A 20,137-nucleotide genomic window follows, 5' to 3' on the forward strand; every position below is an offset into this window, starting at 1 on the left:
GGAGAATTGTTTTCTCATTGTGCCTCCCCCTGACTGTGGCCTCCTCTCCACTGGGGAGAGCCAAAGGCAGGCAGTGGCCAAGCCAACCTGCTGCCTCAGCTCTGGGACCAGATCCAGGAGGGAATCCCAGTGGCCTCCATTTCTTTCTGTGGCAGGACTCCCTGCCCACCCCCTCCCCCAGGGCTTCCCTTGAGGGTAAGCAGAACACCACTAGGTGCCCTAGGTGTTGGTGTGGTGCATTCCCCCGTGGACATGGCTCCAGGACTTGGCAAGGAGGTTGAGGGCCGTTTCCAGGGTCTTCTAGAATAAGCTCTGAGCAGCCAGCCACAGGGACTGCGGCTTCCACTTCTGCTTGAGATTCTGAGAAGTCCTCACCGGAGGCATGTAGGCCAGGCTGGAGGGAGCAGCTGTCAGGGTTGAAGCTGCGGCTGCGGGGTCATCCCGAGGAAAGCCCCCCCTGCCCGCTTCCTCTCAGTTGGCAGAGTGGGCACTTGGTGACGGGTGTGGGCCGGGACCTCTAGGAACCACACACCGGCTGGGTTTCCAGCAACATGACAAGCCTCCTGGAACTGGTTCTTGGCATATTTCCTCTCCGAGCCTTGCCAGGAGGGCTTTGGAAGTTCAGCAGGTGGGGCCAGGCCCCACAGGGTCTGCCAGAGAGACGAGCAGAGAAAGCAGTGGGCAGGGCCACTGGAAAGGAGGCTGCCCGCCGCCTGAACACGGCTTGCCCGCAGCCGGCGAGGAAGACTCGGGAGGCTGAGCAGGAATGAGGTCTGGGTTTTTCCTTTCAAGAGTCCAGTGGAGGAGGGGATGCCCTAGGAATGTGGGTTCATCTTGGGCCTCGGGGCAGTCTGTGAACACGGATGTTTCCTCACTCTGTAGATGGAGACAGAGGCCTGTAGTCCACGGGTTTAGCCAAATGTGTGCCCCGAACCTGTGTCTCTTTGGTCTTACTGCTTGCCTGTCTGTGCCCCCACCCCACGGCATCTGGAGTCAGTGCTCACGTGACCCCTTGTCTCCTCTCCAGGCATGCTTCCTCATTCCCACCCTCCCACACCAGGTGTCCTCCGTCACAGCTACTCCATTGACCCCCTAATCCCCTTCCTCATGCTTAGCTGTTTCTGTTGTCACCTCCTTCCCCCGACCTCTTCTGTTTTGAAGTGCCGACCTTGTGGCTTTCCCGTTGCTGGATGGCTGCCCTATTTGGGGGCAGTGATAATGTTCAGGAAGGCTTGGGGGGGGGGGGCTGTCACAGACAGACCTGTCAAGGCTGGGTGCTGTGTGGACAGATGGGCTTGTCTGTGTTTTGTGCCTAGGGGCTGGGGGAGGCCAGCAGGGCAGAGCTTGCCTGGTAGCCTGGTTAGTGCAGTGACGACCATGGGGAGTGGGGGGGCAATTCTCTCAGCCCTGGGTGGCCCTGAGGCTTTTCATCATGGTAGCTCCCACATATCCACAGTCTTACTTTCCAGGTTTCTGGTTTCCAGTGGCCACCTGCAGCCTGCTAAGTGGAAAATTCCAGAAACAAATAGCTCATAGTTTTAAATTGTGGACTGTGATGAAATCTTGACCCCTCCCACTCGACGCTGTCCGGGATGTGAATCATCGTTTTGGGGTGTTCTTTCTGTTTCTGTCACCTGCCTATCAGATCAGTTGTCACGGTACTCTAGTGCTGGTGTTCACATAAACTTCATTTTATTCAACAAGGACCCCGAGCCCAGGAGCACTACCCGCGATCTGAGTAGTGGCGTCTTTAAGTGAAAATGTTAAAGTATGGAAGATGTGTTCAGAGATGGGGTGTGGGGAGCAGGGGCAGCCACATAACTTTCATCCTAGTGTATTGTTAAAATTCTTCTGTTTTGCTAACTACTTAGTTCAGGTCCGAAAGAGACAAATGGCCATCTGTGGGGCCGATTAGCATATGGGAGCAGTGTGTGCTGGCCGCCAGGCTCGCTGCTCAGCACAGTAGGCATCCTGGTTCTTCTCACCCTCTACCCTAAACTTTCCCAGCTCGTGGGCTTCCCTCCTCAGCCTCCTCATTCCCTTATAAGTCTGCTGTTTCAGGTGTGCCCTTTCTCTGGTCTCCCTCTCTGGGCCCCTCCTTCTCACCCCCCACCCCCCATCCCACCCCCAACCCCGTCTCCTTTGCTTGCGCTCTCTCTCCCCCCCCCCTCCCTCTCTCTCTCCCTCTCCCTCTCTCTCTCCCTCTCCCTCTCCCTCTCTCTCCTCTCATGGCCAGGTCCAGTCGTTTGGCCATGTTCAGTTTACTACTTTCTCTCTGTGCTCTGAACTCTTCCAGATGCCTCTGGCTAGACTCTCCCTCATATCCACAATGAAAATCTTCCCCTCAACCATACCTTGGAGCAGTCATGTCCTCAGTTTATACATCTGGTGCCGAAAACCTCAGTTTCTACACTTAGATCATGGGCTCCTTAGGGGATGGTGCTGTCTACAGTTTCACTGGGGATTTGGGTTTGCCTCCCCCGAGGATAGGGGGCCTTCCGTTCTTAGCACAGGGCCAGGCACAAATACACAGTGCGTGGCAGATGCCTGGGACACAGGGAGCAGGAAGGGGGCTGGTTGGAATCACCCGAGCTTTGTGAGTCTGTGGAGAGAATTTGGCACGTCTTGTGTCTTCCTGACTGGCCTTCGGTCACTGGGAACTGAGGCCAGCAGCTGAGTGCAGTGACTCGGGACAGGCTGGAGACCACACTAGGTTTGTCCTTCCTGTGTTCTTACCCGCCGCCTCTGCCGGTGGCCCCGTAGAAAGGAGTGCCTTGCACTGCTGTGACCCTGGGGTGTGAGAAGTGATGGAGATAGAAGACCCTGCCTATGCATGGGTGTTGGGGAATATTAGTTCAAGGTGTGTTGCATCCGTTTATGCTGTGGAATACTTTTTATTACTACAAAGATGTGTTGCATTCTCTTATGTTGCATTTCTTTAACTCTGTGAAGCTGTGTTACTTTGCCTGTCTAAAACACCTGATTGGTCTAACAAAGAGCTGAATGGCCAGTAGCTAGGCAGGAGAAAGGACAGGCGGGGCTGCCAGGCAGAGAGAATAAACAGGAGGAAAAATCTAGAAAGGGAGGATCAAGAAAAGGAGAAGGAGCGGAGGACACCAGCCACTCAGCCACCCAGCCAGGCACAGAGTAAGAAGAAAAGAAAGATATATAAAATAAGGAAAAGTAAAAAGCCCAGAGCCAAAATGTAGTTAAAGAGAAACAGGATAAGTTAAGTTAGAAAAGCTAGTTAGAAACAAACCAAGCTAAGGTCGGGCATTCATTAAGAATAAGTCTCCTTGTATTTATTTGGGAGCTGGGTGGTGGGCCCCCAAAGAGTTAAAACAAAACAAAACAAAAAACCCAGCTACACATGGGTGTGGCTGTGTGAAAGCTGGCAGTGGAGACAGTTGAGGAGTGAGTAGAGCTGAGTGAAAGGTCCATGTGAGTGATGGGGAGGAGGCGGGTACCAAGCTGGGCCTGCCTGGCCTGGGGACGCCTTGTTCATGGGCTCTTCCTCTCCGTGTTCTATGCCTGCTCATTGGAAGTAATGGTTCTTCCGGTTACAACAGCCATGGTGTCCCACGGCTTCCCCACTTATCCAGACTCTAGTGTCGTTTGGGGAAGTCTGTATTCACAGGCTTAACCCGGATGAGGCAGATAAACGCCTCAAAGCGTGAAGCAGCCTGACTGGGGAGGGACAGTAAGGACTCCTGCGCACTGCAGAGGATGGGCAGGGCGATTCTGCCGAAGGGACCTCGGCCACTCCTGCCCTGTTGCCACGGTAAGCACGGCTATTACAGGAGACACTCAAGAGCTGGGCTGCAGCTCAGTGATACAGCGCTCGCCTAGCATGGGGGCCTCAAAGAAAAGAAGGAGAGAGGGAGGAAGAAAACCTAATTTTAAAAATGTTTCCAGCAAACTGAGCAGTGGTGGCGCACGCCTTTAGTCCCAGCACTCGGGAGGCAGAGGCAGGCGGAGCTCTGTGAGTTCGAGTCCAGCCTGGTCTACAGAGCGAGTTCCAGGGGAGGCTCCAAATCTACACAGAGAAACCCTGTCTCAAAAATAAATAAATAAATAAATAAATAAATAAATAAATAAATAAATAAATAAATAAGTACCCAACATGATAGGAGGTAAGCTCGTGCATCCTAGGCCCTGAGCGTGGGTGACTGAGTCCTGAGTGAGAGAAAAAGATCAGGATCTCTGTGTCCTCGGACCAACCAGCTCTAACCCAAAGGCTAGGACACTGTTAGAGGTGACTCAAGGCCTTCTGAGTCTGGCCTGCTTTGAGCTGCCCAAGTAGCCACCTTGTCCCTGGGCTCCAGGCTCTGACCCTTCCCCGTGGTCAGGGGACTAGCCTGCCGAGTCCCAGAAGAGGCAGTTTTCCCTCTTTGCCAGTATCACTTCCTCTGCTGTGACCCACATGATCCCTGTCTGTGGGACCTGCTGCTGGGGGCCTCCGTCTCCGTTTCAATGTGAACGATGGTGCCAGAAGAGCTTGGATGTTTGCTGCACCCAGAGCCACACTGAATGGGCTGAACTTGGACTCTGCCATGGGCACACACAAGCTGATCTGCTCACATGTTCACACGCACAAACAAGCGCAAACTGCGTGTGCATATGGCGTGCGCCTCTTCTGGAGTTTTTGGTTTTTTGAAGCAGGGTTTCTCTGTGTAGCTTTGCGCCTTTCATGGAACTCACTTGGTAGCCCAGGCTGGCCTCGAACTCACCGAGATCCACCTGGCTCTGCCTCCCGAGTGCTGGGACTAAAGGCGTGCGCCACCACTGCTCGGCAAAGATTTATTTATTTATGTTTTTTTATGTGCATGAATGCTTTGTTTGCCTGCAGGCCAGAAGAGGGCATCAGATCTCATATAGAAGGTTGTGAGTCACCATATGGTTGCTGGGAATTAAACTCAAGAACTCTGGAAGAGCAGCCAGTGCTCTTAACCACTGAGCCCTCTCTCCAGCAGATCTCCATCTCTCTGCAGTATTGATGGTGCCCACCTGAGGTGTCCTGAGGGCTTTCCCAGAAAGGGGGTGTGGGGGAGGGGGCAGCTTCCTCCCCAGCTCTGTATACTGTTTTCAGATCTTGCAGTTGAAGGAACAGCGTTTGCGGAGCCATATCTTTATTTATTTGTAGTGTTTGGAATGGAACACAGGGCCTCACGAATGCTGGGCAAAGGCTTTACCAGGGACTGAGGTGTCTTATTTCTCCAGCCCTGGAGTGGGGAGTGAAGTAGGTTGCCAGACAGGTGGTTGAACTGGGCTGCCTCATGATCCAGGTCCCACAAGACTATAGCCCTCAACACAATGGAGCTCTGGCGTGATGCCCCTCACATGCCCCAAAGGCTATCCATTGCAGTCAACACAGTGAGGATGTGAATAACAGCAGACGTTCTAAAGATCAGCAACCTCTCCCCAGAGCAGTGGTCCTCAACCTGTGGATCGAGACCTCTTTGGGGGTCAAACAACCCTTTCCCAGGGGTTGCAGTCAGATATCCCGCATATCAGATGTTTACATTATGATTCATAACAATAGCAAAGTTACAGTTATGAAGTAGCAATGAAATAATTTTATGGTTGGGGATTCAGCACAGCACGAGGAACTGTAGTAAAGGGTCGCAGCATTAGAAGGCTGAGAACCGCTGGCAAAGAGCTGTGATCCATCTGCTTACCCCTCGGGCAGAGAGCTTTCAGATCTTGGCTCCTTAATCTCTTTGCCTGGGCTACCAGGAAACTCCTAGCCTTATATATGGAATTATCAGCGTTCTTAGCCAGAAATCTCTCTGCCTTCCCCTCTCCTTTATTCTTCTCCTCTGCAGCTGCTCTCTGGTCCTCCTTACATATTTCGATTCTTTTCTTTCTGATGTTTTTTTTTTTTTTTCTCCCGAATGTTTTTTGAGCTATGGCATATTGGAAAGTGTGCAAACCGTTCAGTGGCCTTGCTTTATTTAAGTGTGTGTGACACACTGGGTTAGTGTGTCAGGTTCAGACCCAGGAGTGCTGGCACCCCACAAGCCTGAGGCACCTCTGGTCACTGAGCCATAAGAGCCAAGTTCCGGCCTGACATCAGTGCGACTTGTCTGTGGCTTCACATGAACGAAGTTACACAGTGTATGTTCAGGAGCTCATTGATTAGGCTTACGATCATGGTTTTTGTTCTTAAGAATTTTCATAAAATACGCCTACTTTACCATCTGCTTCACCCTTCATAAAGCTCAGTAGCATTAGCCTTCTTCACATGGCGGAGGAACCATCCTTCACCATCTTCGAAGCTGTACCACTCAACAGTTACGGCCTCCTCCCTCCCAGCCCCCAGCAACCACCATTCCACTTCCTGTCTCTGAGTGTGACAATGTAGGAATCTTACCAGTTCGGTCACACCGCTTTCCTTCCTTTGTGAGTGCCTCATTTTGCACAGGGCCTTCTGGATTCATCCATGTGGTAGCCTCTGTCAGCATTTCCTGACCTTGTAAGGCAGAACCACGTCTCATTCTGCAGGTCTGGCACATTGTGTGTGCTGATGGACAGCTGAGTGCCTCCCACCTTGTGTTGCTGTTTGTAAAGCTGCTGTGCATGTGTGCACATCACCCCACTTTCGGTCTTTTCCCGTGTCTAACTGGAGTTGGAATTGTTTCCGTGAAAGACCCGCCACACTGCGCGTGTATCCCAGCGGCACCATCTCCCGTCCGATTGAGTGGTGCACAGTGCTTTATTCCTCTACCCCACGCCGTGCACAGAGCTTTGGTTCCTCTACCTCCTTACCGGCTCTCCCCAGTTTCTCTTCTTTTCTTTTCTTTCTTTTTCCTATTTTGGTTTTCTGAGATAGGGTTTCTCTGTGTAGTCTTGGTGCCTGTCCTGGATCTCACTCTGTAGGCGTGCGCCAACACTACCTGGCAAGGTTTCTCTTCTTTTGACAGTAGCATCATGAGGGATGAGAAGCAGTGTCTTATGTGTTTTTCTGTTCTCTCTCTGGTGTGTGTGTGTGTGTGTGTGTGTGTGTGTGTGTGTGTGTGTGTGTGTGAGAGAGAGAGAGAGAGAGAGAGAGAGAGAGAGAGAGAGAGAGAGAGATAGTACACATGTGAGAACAGAAGTCAACCTTGGTTGTCTCTCCTTGTTGGGGACAGGGTTTCTTGTTCATTGCCAGCGAGTTTTCAGGGATCCTATTTCATTGTAGGAGCACTGGGATTACATGCGTGTGCTACTGTGTCCAGATTTTCATGGATCTGAACTAAGGTCCTCAGACTTGTGTGTCGAGAGCTTGACCCGATGAGCTGAGCTATCCAGTGCTCATGCTCACAGCGTCATTTTGATGAATGCTCTTGAATGGGATGCTGTTTGCACATCAGTGTGTCGACAGTCTCATCTTGGGAGCTGTGCCTCTTACCTCCCTTTTGCAGCAGTGCCCAGGAGACTGACCCGTGAGGGATCTGCTCATTTTCTTGTGCCTGGGCATGGCATAGTTTCCCATCTGGAGTGAGTTCCAAATCCACCAACCCAATGCTTCCTGAGGGCCGTTTTCTCCTGACTCGGACAAGCCCTAAAGGCCAGGCTAGCTGCATGCCTGCTGCTTCCCTCACAGCCCCCACTAGCCCACTTGGGGGTGCCTTCCCTGTGTCTAATAATCTGCTTCCTTGGGAAGAGCCTCCTTTGGCACACACAGTATTCTCTCTCTGCCTTCCACTGCCCCAGACACCCTTCACCCGCCATTGATCAGAGTGTCAGGGAAGTATGAACAGTCCCTTTCTGTGTCCAGGGATCTTTGGGCAGCGGCTGGAGGACACAGTGCACCATGAGCGGAAGTATGGTCCCCGTCTGGCACCTCTGCTGGTGGAGCAGTGTGTGGACTTCATCCGGGAGCGAGGACTCAGTGAAGAGGGCCTCTTCCGTATGCCCGGCCAGGCCAACCTGGTGAGGGACCTGCAGGATTCCTTCGACTGTGGGGAGAAGCCTCTGTTTGACAGGTGAGCTCTGGGGACGGGGCGGTATAGGTGGAACCAGCTGCTCAGACTCCCGTAGTTTCCTCCCCGGCACCAGCTTCTGAGCAGAGCCTGGTGTGCCGGCTGCCCATATGACTCACACACGTTTCGCCAGTCTGCTCAGAGGGCAGAGTCCGAGGGCACAGAATCATGCTGGTCCCCTGGTCTTCTTGAGGTTGTCTGCCGAAAACAAGGTCAGCCGTGTGGTAGTTCCCACAGCTCTTCCCTGACCCAGGCAGAGGGAAGAAGGCCTCAGCTAGCTGCCCGGCCAGCGTGGCTTAGGCACAGCTGCATCTAGGCTTCTAGGCTTACTGCATCGGGCTCTCCTCTCAGCGGCCCAGCCCAAGCTTCCACAACGGTGTGACGGCATGGCCGCTGAGCTGTCTCAGTCAGGTTTTTAGGACCGGTAGATAGTCGCTTCCGCCCACCTTGGATCTGTACTCGTCACTGAGGCTTTCCCACAGCCAGGGGAAGACAACCACATCCGCGGCCCAGGGCCTGAGAGTCGGGGCGTGGGGCGTGCCTCTCTGTGGGCTTGTGTGAGCTCCCTTCTCTCTGCCGGGATCCCACTCATTACAGGTCAGTTTTGCGCAGCGTTCTTGTATCAAGCCATCAAACCAAACCTGGCCCTTTCTGGCATCTCTGCTCAAATTGAGGCTCCTTCGGCCACAAGACAAGCCGTGCAGGGCTCACAGCCCTCGGCTTCCCTGGTCTTACCGAGTGCAACAGTCATCTGTCCAGATTCTTCCCAGACCCGTGGCCGTAACCAGAGGGTTCCCATTTCTTTCCTTAGCTGTGGCGCTCAGGACTAACCACTGGGCATGGAGTCCCTTTCTTTACCTGGAGCCTTGTGAAGCCCTGTCCACAGCTTGTAGAAGCTCGTGGGGAACAGTGGCTTTTAGACATGCCCAGAGTCAGACACACTGCTGTAGTGATGGATGACACACTGGAAGGGTGTCAGACCTCACACCGCCATATTCAAACCCACTGGGGTCTCCTGGCGAGGTACCAAGGCTTCTGCCTAAGCCACCTTCTAATGTCATCAGCTTACCATGCCTCTGTGTTAATGCCTGGTGCCAGCTGGGCTCAGCTTGGTTCCTGTCCCTGAGTTAAGCTCCGTAGACCTACATCTCAGCTTGGCAGCATGACGAGGCCCTTCCTTGCTCCAGGCTGCAGCTCTGCCCCTTCCATCGTGGCCCCCCCTTCCTGGGGTTTTAACAGTCCCTTCTCCCAGGTAGGCAGGTCAGCAGTGTCCTCCCCCAGGGGCAGTGCTTCAGAAACTGTTTCTGAGACCGTTCTCTCCCAGTTTCTGCTATTCTTACAGAGCTGTGTCCACCAATTCACAGGGACCGGGGCTCTGCTGCCTTGTCCCTGTTCACAGTGTGCTCCGCGGCTCTGTTCCCCTCAGCTCACTCGTGGGGACACCTTAGGGCTTCACTGCCCCCTACTCTTAGAGGCCCAAGGGCTCTGCTCCCCTGCCCATCTGCTCACTGTGAGCACTGGAGCTCTGTTCTCCACAGCTCATTCACAGGGAGTCCTCCTTCCACCAACCAGCTGGCCTTGCGTGACAGGGCTCCCTGTCCCGGACGTACTCTACCTTGGGCTGTGCCACCCCCCAACCCCCACCCCACTAGCCTGCCTCTAGGCACTGCTTCTGGCCTTGGTCTTTCTCTACCACAAAACTCCTTTTCATCTGCTTACTCTTTCTGCATAGGAGAATTCAGCCCCATGGGTGTGTGTGTGTGTGTGTGTATGTGTGTGTGTGTGTGTGTGAGAGAGAGAGAGACAGAGACAGAGACAGAGAGAGAGACAGAGAGACAAACAGAGATAGACACACACACACACAGAGAATAGATTAGGAAGCCAGTAGACGGTGGGGGTACAGATAAGAGCCTGTGAATCAGTAGGGTGTGTGTGTGGGGTGTGTGTGTGTGTGTGTGTGTGTGTGTGTGTGTGTGTGTGTGTTCTCTCCAGGATTGGAGACAGGTGAGAGGCAATGCCTTCATTCTGGATGAATGATGAATGCTGTTTTTGTCATGGGCAAGAGGGTGACTTTGGGAATAAGGAGAGGATGGGAAGCTGCAGGTGGAGGCATGGGCCGTGGAGACAGCTGATTTGACCAGAGCAGTCTGCTGACCCACTGGGCCTTGCCTCAGCCCACCAGCTGCATGTAGCGTTCGCTGTGAGACTCCCAGGCTGATGAGTGCAGGCCCGTCGGCCTGGAACGCTCTGGTGCCGGTGAGAATGTGTTGGGGTGCAGTGGGTTCACAGCGGTGTGGGAAGAGGATTCAGGGACACTGGAGCCAAGGGTTAAAGAAAAGAGCAGCCGTGAGTGGGGACGGAAGGCTGCAGAGGAGCCATGAGGGCGCTGGAGTGTGAGGAGCGGTGGCCATGGGGTACAGCCGAGCCATGGGGTTCAGCCGAGCTGCAGGTCTCTGGGTGATGGGTGGTGTGGGAGGGGGCTTGAGCAGGAACGCAGGCAGGAAGGTCTGGGGACTGGAGCGGGTACCAGTCCCACTTCCTGTCCCCCGAGGCAGCAGCAGCAGCTGCTAACCCTGGGGAGTCTCATTTGGGAAGGGCACTGGCCTCCAGTGTGGACAGAGAGAGCGGCCCAGGAGAAGGCAGTGGCCAGGAGAGGCACACTTGGCTTGAGAGGGGCGGCCAGGGGAGAAACCTGCATGGATGCATCTTGGGTGCTTGTGCTCATATGGAAGCCCATAATCTCAAAGGTCTGCCACAAGGACCCTAGCGCTTTGATGCCAGTGTGGTACATGGCCATGGCCAAGTGTCACCTTATTAGCACAGCCAAGGTCTGCTGGCCCCAGGCCATCTTTGAGTGCCCCCTCTGTGGAACTTTAAGCTGGGTCTGAAAGCCAGGGCCTAGAACAGTCTCCTGGGGCCCAGGTGTAGCTTGAGGTGCCAGCTTAGATGAGGTGCCAGCTGTGGCCAGAACTGCCCCGCAGAGCCCAGCTAGATAGGAAAAGAGAAACTGAGCCTGATCTGGGAATACCCTTGAACCCCTCCACTGCTCTGCCCCCGCTTCAACCTAGGCATCTCTGAGCCAGGAGCGGAGACTGAGTCCTGTTGTGGACATCCAAGGCCCTAGAGATGGAGTGAGGAGCTGAGACCAGAGGCAAGGACCTAACCTCTCTCTCAGCTGCCCAGTCAGTACTTAGATGCCAGCTCTCTGCAGGGAGGTCAGCCCTGATGGGGTCCCTCTGATACAGATTTCCCGATTCAGCCAAGGTTCATCCTGGGCACTTAGCAAGTTCAAGCAAAGGCTTGGCTGTACTCCATGAGAGCTTCCTGTGAAGCTGGTCCAGGTCACAGGTAATTCCTTCCACACTGAGCAACTGTCGTGAGCGGAACAACCATGCCCTGTGGCTTCTGCAGCAGAACATCTCCCAAGTCCCACACTGGGGACACCAAAGAGAGTTCTCCTCACCCCTTAGACACTAGACTAGGTTCTGAGCCAGTGGTGTGGGGCTCATGAGTGGATCCAAGCTGGAGATTCGGTCTCTCCTCACTCTCCCCACAGGGGCCCAGCTGCCTGGGCTTGCAGGTAGCCTGGGTCTGACCTTGACCCGGGGCAGCTGGCTCCAGAGGAGCCTGGCTGTCTGCATACACCTTGACCTGAGACCAGGTACTGCCCTGGTCTCATGTGAGGTACAGTGTATGTGTTGGTCCTGCAACTTCCTGGGGTCCTGTTCTCACTCAGGTCCCCTTTTCTCCCAGCACCACAGACGTGCACACAGTGGCCTCCCTGCTGAAGCTTTACCTTCGGGAGCTCCCAGAACCGGTCATCCCTTTCGCCAGGTACGAGGACTTCCTCAGCTGCGCCCAGCTGCTCACCAAGGACGAGGGGGAGGTCAGTGCCTCCCGGGACACATCCTGGGGCTGGGCTGGGGGGCAGCAGGCCTGTGCAGTCAAGACTTATCCGTGGCGCATAGGTCCTGACTGGAGGGCTGCTGTGGGGGGGAAGGAGGGCCCCCAAGTGCTGTGCGTTCTGTGTGGGACTCTAGTTTTCCTCGGATGCTTTTCACAGAAGTAGAAGAGGGGCGGGGTGGAATGCAGATCCCTCTTAACACGGGGCACCCAGTTCTGGCCACCTTACACCATCCTTCTGCTTCACCGCTGTCTCCCACACCTGGCTCAGGCTTCCGGGCTTGCACAGTGTTGAGACCAAGGAGCCCTGTTACCTGTTTCTGAGGCAGCTGCCAGGACCCGTATCAGCCCCCTCCCCTCCCCCCTCTGCCTCCTGGCCTTGCTGGAGTCGTCTGCAGCTCTGAGCTGCGGCTGCTGCTGCTACAGAAAGACTGTTTGCCTTCTCTGTGACTGTGTGGGGGTGAGAGGTGTTATCTGGCAAATATTTGTGCCCCGATGATAAGTGAGCTGAGACATTCCTCTGTGGCCTTGCAGAGGCTCAGCCCTCACTCCAGCTCCCAGACATGAAATCAGTCTCCTCAAGAGGTCACAGCCACACTTTGGAGGGATGGAGGAGGTCAGCTGGGACTGGTCACACATCCCTCCCTCCTCCTGTCCTGTCTCCCTCCGGTCAGAGGAGGCCTTGCTGCTGGTGTTGGAAACTCTGTGTTCTCTTTCCTTTACAAGGGGACTCTGGAGTTGGCTAAACAAGTGAGCAACCTTCCTCAGGCCAACTACAACCTGCTCAGATACATCTGCAGGTAAGTGGCCTGTTTGGAGCTGCTCATTCCCTCCACCCATAGAGAGACAAAACCTGGCAGAGGGGCCATGCACGTTCTCAGCACTGCCTCCCTCACCGAGGGCTGGGGTGGCAAGGAGCGTGGAAGAGCACAGAAGGCGGTCGGTGAATCCTTTCCGAAGGAGCCTGCCCTGCCTTCCTGGGTACCTCTCCCTTCCCTTCCCCACAGGTATAGACGCTCATGTAGCCGCGTTCTGGGCGCCGGTAGGGGCCTGCAGGAATGACATTCACACAGTGCTTAGTGGGGTCCGGGCTTCTGGGGCATTTGCACCAAGGATGACCGTATTTTGTCCCTTGGCCTTCGTTTCTCGTGGTAGTCTTAGATCTCAGGAGCGTTCTTCCTGATCACATAAGGTGCAGCTGACTGTCCCCGATAGCCATGGAGAGCCTGGGAGGCCTGGCTGAGTGTGTGGATGGAATGGGGCCGTGTGGTGGGGCTGGGGGTAGCGGGTGTGGCTAGAGGACAGGAATATATGCAGGTGCGGGTTGGGTGGTTATGGGATATGCCTGGGTATTGGAGGCAGGATGATCGTGTAGTGGGTAGTTGGGTATAGTGTAGCTGAGTGGGTATGGATGGGGTGGGTTTGGTGCGGATGTGGCTGGACTTTGGCTGTTCGTAGCTGTGACAGATGGGGATGCACGGAAGCATAGATGTGCGGGGTGTGGTATGGTGAGTTGATGGGGCTTGTGGAAGAGCATGTAGTATGGCGGGCGGCTGGCTGGTATGGGGTGGGCATCATTGGTATGGTAAGTGTATCTGAGGGGTGTGGCTAGGAGTGTCAGTGCGGTGGGTGGCTAGGTAGTATAGAGTGGACTAGGTGAGGTAGGCGTGGGCTGGGCTTGGTAGGGTGTGGTCTGGTGGGTGGGGCCACAGTAGGGCGAGCTTGGAGCTCACAGTAGGTCGGGCTTCAGGATTTGCTGCTTCTCCAGTTGCTTCCCTTCTCCTTTGCAGGTTTCTGGATGAAGTGCAGGCCCACTCAAATGTCAACAAGATGAGCGTCCAGAACCTGGCGACAGTCTTCGGCCCTAACATCCTTCGGCCTCAGATAGAGGATCCAGTGACCATCATGGAAGGTAAAAGGCTTGGCAGTGTCCAAAGCACAGCTCAGAGCCAGGCCAGGGGACAAGAACTTAAATGTCCCGTCTCCGCCTCGAGGACAGAGCCTCCTTCCCTCCGTCCATCCCCTTGTGGCTGGTAGCAGCTGGTTATTGGAAACAATTAAAATGGCCAGTGGCTAGAGAGGCTAGAGCAGCTGGGAAGCAGGAGTCCTTGTCCTTGAGCCCACACAGATGTGTTCTGCTTTACGGTCACAGGGAGGCGATTGTCTTAGGTTCCTGGATGACAGACCTGTGCAAGCACCAGGGAGTTTTTCTTTTGTGAAAAGTAATAAGAAAGTGATGTTTTCAAAAAGGCAACATGATGCAGCTAAGGGGGGTGGGGGAGAGAATCACTTCAGTCCGGGAGTTTGAGCCAGCCTGGACACCAGGAGACATGCTCTCAGAAAAGAGGTGAGAAAGGGGAGGACTAGGCAGCCTCCATGCTGCAGTTCATCTGGGCCATTCAGTCGCAGTCCTCACACCGGCCTATGTGTGATAATTGTCCTTAAGTCCCAGATGAGGAAACGGAGGCCAGGCGAGGTGAGATGACTCACCAGGGACCTGTCAGCCAAGCCTGCAGAGGGCCCGTGTAGAGAGAGGCCAGTGGAAACAAGAACCCGAATGCACAGGCCTTTGGGAAGACTGTCCCCAACAGAGCCCGTGTAAGGAAGGACCTTGCTGCCCAGCATGTTCACATCTAGTTGGTGGGGGACACTCCTGAAGTCCTGGCTTAGGACTGAGGACATGGGTCCCAACCTGGAGGCCAGCAGCAGCCACACAGCCCAGTCTGGGTGGGCCCAGTTTTCTGGCTGAGAAGTACCTCCTGGGGCACTCGATTTCCCGGTGGCGTCCACCCAGCCATGGTCTCCTGGGGCACTGGATTTCCCGGTGGCGTCCGCCCAGCCATGGTCTTTCTCGTCCTCAGTGAACCTCCCAACTCTGGTATTTGGTTGTGGGTGGTTGGAGGGAGCACAGCTATGGAGTAGACACTGTTGACCTTTGGATGACCGTGTCCTTACTGCTGAGCGCCACACCATCGCCATGGGAGCCCTGCATCTCTGGGATGATGGAGGGGTTAGGTGGCCAACACTGTGCATATGTGCGTTTATGTGTATACATATCTCCGCACACATGGCTAGAGCCGTGGCTCTGTGGTTAAGTGCATCTGCCGCTCTTGCAGATGACCCAGGTTTGGTTGCTAGCACCCACATGGCAACTTGCAACGATTAGTAACTGGTTCCAGGGGATCTGACATTCTCTTCTAACCTCCACAGGTCCTAGGCACACATGCCATGCCCATAAATGCATGCAGGCAAAATACTCACACACATAAAATAAGTACTTTTAAAAAGATATATTTATTTAATTTTTTTTTTAGTGTGTATCAGTGTTTGGTCTGCATGCATGTCTGTGCACCATGTGCATGCCTGTGCCTGCTGAGGTCAAAGAAAGGCATTGGATCCTTAGGAACTCTTGTTATGGATGGTTATGAGCCACTCTCTGGGTGCTGGGAATTGAACCCAGGTCCTCTGCAGGAAAGAAAAGTGCTCTTAACTACTGAACCATCTTCCCAGCCCTCAAATAAGTAATTTTTTAAAAAGATATAGACATATGTACATGTGTGTGCAAGCGTGCGTGCGTGCGTGCGTGCGTGTGTACATGCATGCGTGCATGCATGCCTGTGTGTGTACCCTGTTCCAGAGCCCTGTGTCCTCAGAGGGTCTTCATTAAAGCCCAGCCAGCAGCAGCAATAGCAAGCACAGGAGAAGCTGGGTTTTGATGCACTCTGACCTACTAGGCTCTGATTTCCAGCTCCATCCTGCCACCCATCATCCTGTGGCCTTGATGAGCACCGTGTCTGCATGGCACCTCCCTTCTCCTAGGTGGGCAGCGCTATGCTTCCTCCATGCCCAGGGGTTTTGTGAGCACAGTCCTGTCTGAGCCTGGCCCTGGCTCGTATGACAGTCCCTCTCTCAGATGCACGTGGAGGTGCCCTGCAGGAACAGGCATCCCGTGTCTGAGCTGTAGCTGACTGAGCGTGTTTGAGGCGTGGACTGGACCTCTCACTGCCAGCCTCTCCTCTCTCTCACAGGCACGTCTTTGGTTCAGCATCTGATGACTGTCCTCATCCGCAAACACGGACAGCTCTTTACCGCAACCTCCCTCGAAGAACCTGCTTTACCGCATGGTACGGCCCAGAGCACAGTAGAGTGGGGCTCCGAGGAGGTCCCCAGGGACCGCCAGGGTGAGCCTGGTAGCCCTGGCTTGCCCACACACAGGACCTCATCTCTGGATGGGCCAGCCGCAGCAGTACTCTCTAGAACTTCTCCCCCACGCCTTGGCAGCCAGACTGGCCCAGCGGCCACCAGCCCTGGGAAGAGGATGCATACTTTGCCTGGCTGGAAGTCCTCCTTTCGGCAGGGGTCACGGTCAGAGAGCCCAAAGGGGGGCAGCTCGTCCTTAGAGGTACCCATCGTCTCCTCCGGTGGGAACTGGCTCATCAACGGGCTCTCCTCTCTGCGCGGCCACCGTCGGGCTTCATCGGGGGACCGCCTCAAGGATGCAGGCTCAGTACAGAGACTCTCCACCTATGACAACGTGCCCCCGTCCAGCCACTTTCCTAGCACCGCCAGCATGGCCAGCATGGCGTGGTCTGCAGCCTCATCCTCCCGAGAGGCCTCCATCAGCAGCTGCACAGCCTGCCGGGCCAGCGACTCTTCCGCCTGCAGCTCCCTACACACCGAGTGGGCTCCTGAGCCCTCTCCCCTCCCCAGCAGCAGTGAGGACCACAGGGCCTCACCAGACCTGGGCCATGGCCTGGACGAGGCATGTGCGGGCAGCGGCAGCAGTGACCCCAACGACCCTGGCAGCCCCCCACAGGCTCACGTCCGCCGCTGCCGGGCTCTCCAGGGCCAGGTGGCCGCGCTCAGGGCAGAGCTGTGTCAACAGAGGACTGAGTACGAGAGGAGCCTGAAAAGGTAAAGGGCCCAGCGTAGGCTGGCTGCTGAGACAGCTTCAAGGGGCAGGGCAGGGCTCGGGGCAGCCGGCCTCCAGGCTGCTTTCCCCGGAAAATGACCCTAGGATATTCGGGGTCTGGAGTGGGTCAGCCAGCAGGCCTCCACAAATGCCAACCGAGAGCATCAGGACAAGGGAGAATGTTAGCTGGTCTGTAGAACAGGAGTCAGGAGCCAGGTGGCTCTCCAGGACCACGTGGGTGAGAACAGAGCCTTGGACGACTCTGCCCTGGGGGTGGCCACAGAGAGGGCTGCCCAGTGTGCAAACCAGCCTACTCCTGGTGCCTTGATATCTCTGTTACTTAACTACACAGGCCCCCTCCTTGGGAAGAATAGGGGACACAGTGGAGGCCCTTGTACTCTGACAGAGTGGCCTGGGCTACTTGGAAGGAGAGTTTGTAATGAGGGTGGTCTCTAGCACAGGAAAGAAGGGGATATTGTGCCTTGTCCCACCCAGCAGGCTTTTGGAAATATGCCTCTATTGGCACACATGGAGCCCCATTCTGCCTCCTGTTATCCAGTCTCTGCCATCCCAGTATGTCCCTACGAGACTCTTCTGTGTGTGAAATACAGATACTGCTCTGGATGCTGGGGGCTATGTCGCAAACTCACCAGAATTCCCTGCCTCACTCTTATTTGGGGGTGTCAGGATGAGACCACGCACAAGACTCATGAGAAACAATGGCATGCTAGGAAGTGGATAAGGGACAATAACACTGGGAGGGAAGGGGGCCTCTTCGGGAGAGGGTAGGAAGGCTTGGGGTGGGGCTAGGGAAGGATGCCTCTGAGCTGCTGTGCCAGCCTTGAGCAGGGAAGTAAGGCGGGGCCTTTTAACCTGGATGATGCTTGCACTTGTTCAGAGGACAGTGGGTGTGAAGAAGTTGATGGAGTGTCCCAAGGACTTCGGCTCCTAAGAAAGCTTCCTGGAGGTTCAGTAGGAACCAATTAGGAGGCCATAGGAGGCCGGGCCCATGGGGGTGACATGGGCCACAGGGGCAATAGCGGAGATGGGAGAAACAGGAGTTTTTGCCTCGTGTTCTGAAGATGGATTGGATGAGCCTGGCTCACTAATGGGTGGGAAGAGCTCATCTGGCATACAGGTTTTAGAAGCTGAAGAGAGGGACTGTGTAGGCAGGTGTTCCTTGGGCAGGAGAACTAGATGGGACAGGGCATGACCTGAGGAAGCTGTCAGGAGCTCCATGTTGGGACTGTTCGGTTGGAGATGCTCATGAACAGGTCAGGAGCTTAACAGGAGGACTTAGCACCAAGAGCCCAGACAGGGTCACTCTCGCACAGCGTAGAAAGGAGGGGAGGACCAAGCAAGGAGAGGATAGCAAAGGAGGGCTGGGGACAGAAGAGAAGCTAGTGAGACCTCGGGGCCATCCTCCGTGAGGTCCCCTTTCGGATAGCATGCCTGTTGCTCTGGTGAAGGGAGGCCACCTTTCTCTAAGCATTGTGTTCGGTGTCTGGGGGCAGAGGGAGGCCGATATCCAGTCCATAGACACACTGTTTCCTGGTGCTTTGCTGCATGCAAATTGTCCCTGTGTGGTGACTACAGTGCTCTGGGGAGTATGTGGGTGGCGGAGTCACCTCTGCATTTCAGCAGACGCTAGGTCCACTGCCATCTGCTTGTCAATGCCATGGTGCTCAGACTGTTGTGCAGGCTCTGAGATTGCTAGACATGCAGGGTGCTCATGGGAGGTGCCCCAGAGAGGACATGAAGGGCAGACAGGCATTTCCTCTGGATTTGTGTGCAGCAGCAGGAGGTGTGGGTAAGAGTACAGGAAGAAAGGTCAGGGGGCCGCTGCTCCTCTTGCTAGTGGCAGGTGGTCCCTCACCAGGACAGCTGACAGGGCCAGAGGGACAAAAGGTTATACAGCTAGCTAGTGAGGGCTCAGGGATCCTGCTAGTCCCAGTGCCAAGGCAGGCATCCTTAGGGTGGCCCTTCTGGGTCACAAGTCCAAGGAAGCCTCCTTGTAGGGAGCCCCACTGGCTTGCAGGAGTGGGCAAGGCTGTGAGAGCGGACCCCTGACCCCCACTGTCTCCTGTCACCTCTCTGCCATGGTGAAACTCAGGGCCATTCTTGCTGTGACAGCGTCCCTGCAGCTGGAGTCTGAGACTCCCTCTTCTTGATTTTTCAGCATCGAGGAGGGCAGTGCTGACTTGCGGAAGCAGATGTCTCGTCTGGAAGAGGAGCTGGACCAGGAGAAGAAGAAGTACGCCATGCTGGAGATAAAGCTGCGGAACTCAGAGCGGGCACGGGAGGACGCGGAGCGCAGGAACCAGCTGCTGCAGAGGGAGATGGAGGAGTTCTTTGCCACCCTGGGGAGCTTGACTGTTGGGACCAGAGGGGCCAGAGCCCCTGAGTGAAGGGAGCAGAAATACATGTCTGTATATGTCTGCTCACTCTCCCTGCAGGGCTGGCCACCGACTGCAGAGGAAGCCAGAAGCTTCAAGTTTGGGCCAGGCCACCAGCAGGGCCGTCTGCCCCCAAGCGCCAAATAGACAGAGCCTGACAGCCCACAGGGACTGTCAGAACCGCACATAGTCCAGGCAGGATCTGGATGCTTCTCCAAAACTCTGGGTCCCAGCAGGTGTCAGAGGGGACAGTGCCAAGATGAGCATTAGCCCCTCATCCAGGAAAAACCCCCAGTGGCCATCCATAAGGAGGGCACCTAAGGGCAGGGCTGCCGCCAAGAACTTCACTCCTTATTAAATGTGCTCTGAAAGCATGGTGCCTGTCCCCAGCCTCATTCTTCACGTCTGTGCCAAGTGGAGTTTATCCAGTGAAAGGTTGAGTGTCCCCCGGTGAAGCTCCCTGAGGGTCCCAGCACTGTGTTTGGGGAGGCCACTCTTTCAGCTCTCCCACCTCAGAGCCTCTGTGGTTACTTCTTGCCCTGCCAGGTCCGCTGGGCTGCCCTCTGTAGCCTGCTTTCCTCTGCAGGGGTTCAGCTCTGCTCTAGAGGGCTGGGCCTGCAGGAGAGCGGAGCTGGTGGGTCCTCTGGGTGTCTCTCACTTTATCCTGGGTCTGGCCCACCTTCCAGATCTGGGAGTGAGACTGGCCACATAATTTCCATATCTACCCACTCCTCTAGACATCCTCAGACCTCAAGAGTCCCCTCCTACCCCACTCCCAGCCTACAGGCAGCTCAGACGGATTCTGGTAGCTGCAACAAAATGCAGAAACCATTTAGGAAGGCCCTCAGCTGGTGTGGCATGAGAGCTGGTCGAGCTGGAGCAATGGGAACCTGAGACAGCTGGTCACATAGCCACTGCCCATGGGGCTTCCTTCCTCTGGAAACATTCTAGAAATGCCCAGA

The 20,137-nt window shown here is 55.2% G+C and overlaps 1 protein-coding gene across 8 annotated transcripts in view; it reads left to right on the plus strand.

The window, feature by feature from the left end:
• The window catches only part of Arhgap22 (Rho GTPase activating protein 22), a 170,180-nt gene extending 150,631 nt beyond the window's left edge, over positions 1 to 19,549 (plus strand). For 5 of the 8 annotated variants that reach the window (XM_042284296.2, XM_015995633.3, XM_015995634.3 and 2 more), the window contains 6 exons: positions 7,760 to 7,967; positions 11,718 to 11,850; positions 12,594 to 12,667; positions 13,658 to 13,779; positions 15,896 to 16,781; positions 18,959 to 19,549. In XM_042284296.2, coding sequence (XP_042140230.1) covers positions 7,760 to 7,967; positions 11,718 to 11,850; positions 12,594 to 12,667; positions 13,658 to 13,779; positions 15,896 to 16,781; positions 18,959 to 19,187 — 1,652 coding nt within the window. In that variant the 3' untranslated portion in view covers positions 19,188 to 19,549. Of the gene's footprint in view, positions 1 to 7,759; positions 7,968 to 11,700; positions 11,851 to 12,593; positions 12,668 to 13,657; positions 13,780 to 15,895; positions 16,782 to 18,958 lie in introns of those variants that run through there. The other 3 variants (XR_013042209.1, XR_013042208.1, XR_013042210.1) reach the window with 3 other exon arrangements.
• Positions 19,550 to 20,137: the final 588 nt, after the last annotated feature.

The sequence above is a fragment of the Peromyscus maniculatus genome, chromosome 9 (assembly GCF_049852395.1).
Source record: "Peromyscus maniculatus bairdii isolate BWxNUB_F1_BW_parent chromosome 9, HU_Pman_BW_mat_3.1, whole genome shotgun sequence".
In the NCBI taxonomy this organism is placed as follows: domain Eukaryota; kingdom Metazoa; phylum Chordata; class Mammalia; order Rodentia; family Cricetidae; genus Peromyscus; species Peromyscus maniculatus.